At 27.9% G+C, this 2,256-nt stretch overlaps 1 protein-coding gene across 2 annotated transcripts in view; it reads left to right on the top strand.

Moving 5' to 3' along the window:
* LOC106469865 (tetratricopeptide repeat protein 38-like) overlaps positions 1-1,584 on the top strand; it is a 34,661-nt gene extending 33,077 nt beyond the window's left edge. For both annotated transcript variants that reach the window (XR_002612928.1, XM_013930378.2), the window contains exon 13: positions 774-1,584. Coding sequence is in view for 1 of the 2 variants with exons in the window: in XM_013930378.2 (XP_013785832.1) it covers positions 774-864 (91 nt within the window). In the remaining variant the exon portion in view is untranslated. The remainder of the gene's footprint in view (positions 1-773) is intronic.
* The last annotated feature ends 672 nt before the right edge of the window (positions 1,585-2,256 follow it).

Here is a 2,256-nt window from a genome sequence, read left to right as displayed (position 1 = left end):
CAGAGGCATTGCTCTCTCCTTGTATTCAAACAGTAGTACATGCTGAATGTTTGTCTCGTCATGTGCCATCACTATAAGGGATTCGAGTATACTAAACTTTATATATTATATACACTACACTAACATGAAGCTTAGGTGGTTCATTTAACTATTATACGTGATGTACTTTTCTTGTGGGGTGGTTAATGAAAGTGTTCTAAAGCACAACGTTAGTTTCTTGATGACCTAATATATGTGATTCAAGTTTATGAAGTTACTTGAAATGATTGTATTAGAAAAAATATGTAGTGTAAATTATGGAAAAAAAAAATTAATGTAATTTAAATGACTAATAACAAGTGCTACGTTTTTGTAAGTATTTTTTTCAAAGTTAGTCAGTCCAACAATGTTCATTTTTCCCCAGTTCAAAAGACTGAACTTTGGGTAATACTTACAATAACTACTAAGCATAATATTAGTTAAACAAAAAAGTCAAAATTATTGTGGTGAAAAGTATTAATATATATATATAGTAAAACTACTATTAAATTAGTTCTTTTTGGGTGTTATGCACAATTTTAAGTTTATCATACTGTGCTAATTATATATTGAATCTTGTTTTTAATCAACTTAAGTTTTAAATTAGATAATGTATTTTCTGTTTAAAGTTAGATGCTGAAAACATTCTAAGCTTTAATACTCTTGAATATGAGTCAAAACCACCAGGTACAACCCATCCACTGACACTATGCATGAACTGAATTAATATGAAATATATTTTACGTTTTTTTCAGGTGTCTTTTGTATGATCGAAAAGCTTTTAGAGGTACTTCACCCATGATGGATCGTTTGATGGCAAGAGCTTTGGCTTCCCATCAAGTATGATAATTTGATTTATGTAACTGATTCTTCATTGTTTGTCAAGAAAGAACCTTGTTGCCAAGTAAATACCATCAAGATGCAAAGTGAATATGTTATGTTAAAATTCTTCATAGATTGTATTACAATAAGTTTTTATGTTAGCCATTTACTTAAATGATGTCTTATTAGTCATGCATAAAGGATAATGAAATTTCCATAATGGAAAGTTTTAAGCTATTGGCAGTTGCATTTTTTTTCTCCAGAGTGACATTAGTGTTAATTAATTTTTTCTTGAACACAAATTGTTACATTTATGCATTATAACAAAATTATCTTTCTTGTTCTGCTGTACATAAACCTTAATAATTATGTTGTTTCTGATTAAAGTTAAAAAGATTGTACATTTTTGGCATTAATGTAAAACGGGGTTTTACTAAAACAAATTTTGTCATAAAAATAGCAAACAGTTTACATGTTGGATTTTAAGAAAATTTGAGCTTTAGCATAGCCAAAAAATTTCAGTTTGTCTGAAATAGCACATTATCAACTGTTATTGCTAAATATTATTGATACACAAAACAACCACAATTAAAGAATTCAAATTAGAAATAGCCATGATAAAAACAGAAAACACTATGCAGTACTGCCATTTTTCTTTCCTAGCACAAATATTTTGTGTAGCTTTCTTGATTTGTTATATTGTTATTTGTGAAATAAAAGTACATTTATACTTCCAAGAGTAAACTCAAGAGTTAAATTTGTTTAATCACCTACAGGTGCACATGTTGCAGATTTACATTTATTCAAACTTCAGTTTTCATTCACCAAAACGTAATATTTAAAAAACTGTTTTATAACAACTTTGCATATTAGTCATGCTTATAGATTCATTGCTGATATTCTTTTACTGAGTAATCAATGTTTTCTTAATACTGCTAAACACATTTATCCACCAGAACTCACTGGAAAAAAGTTATTTCACCACAAGCAAAGCACATTATCTGGATTTACATATAAATTAAATGTTCAAGTTCAAAATTTTAAGTAAAATAGACAATTTTAATCTTCAAGTTATAAGCCTTACATTTCCAAATACAAATACACCAAATAAGTTTGGTTACAATGTTTACTACTCACAGCTTATTAGATACAGTAGAATTTGTTTGAGATAACCAAACAGAATGGATAGAGGTTATAAACTCATTATTATTATTTTTTACATTCTGAACACAGTAATTATTAAACTTTGTGATAAATTTAGTAATATTCTTTCTGCCAATTATAAAATGAATAATGTTATAGAATATCATGACTCTTACAAAACTACATCTACATTTTAATTTCTTAATATTGTTACGACATCGAGGTCACGTGACTAGTATCACGTCATGTCGTTCTCGAACATTCACGTCCTTT

Source organism: Limulus polyphemus, unplaced genomic scaffold, assembly GCF_000517525.1.
Source record: "Limulus polyphemus unplaced genomic scaffold, Limulus_polyphemus-2.1.2 Scaffold3693, whole genome shotgun sequence".
In the NCBI taxonomy this organism is placed as follows: domain Eukaryota; kingdom Metazoa; phylum Arthropoda; class Merostomata; order Xiphosura; family Limulidae; genus Limulus; species Limulus polyphemus.
This window is presented reverse-complemented; position numbering and strand designations above follow the sequence as displayed.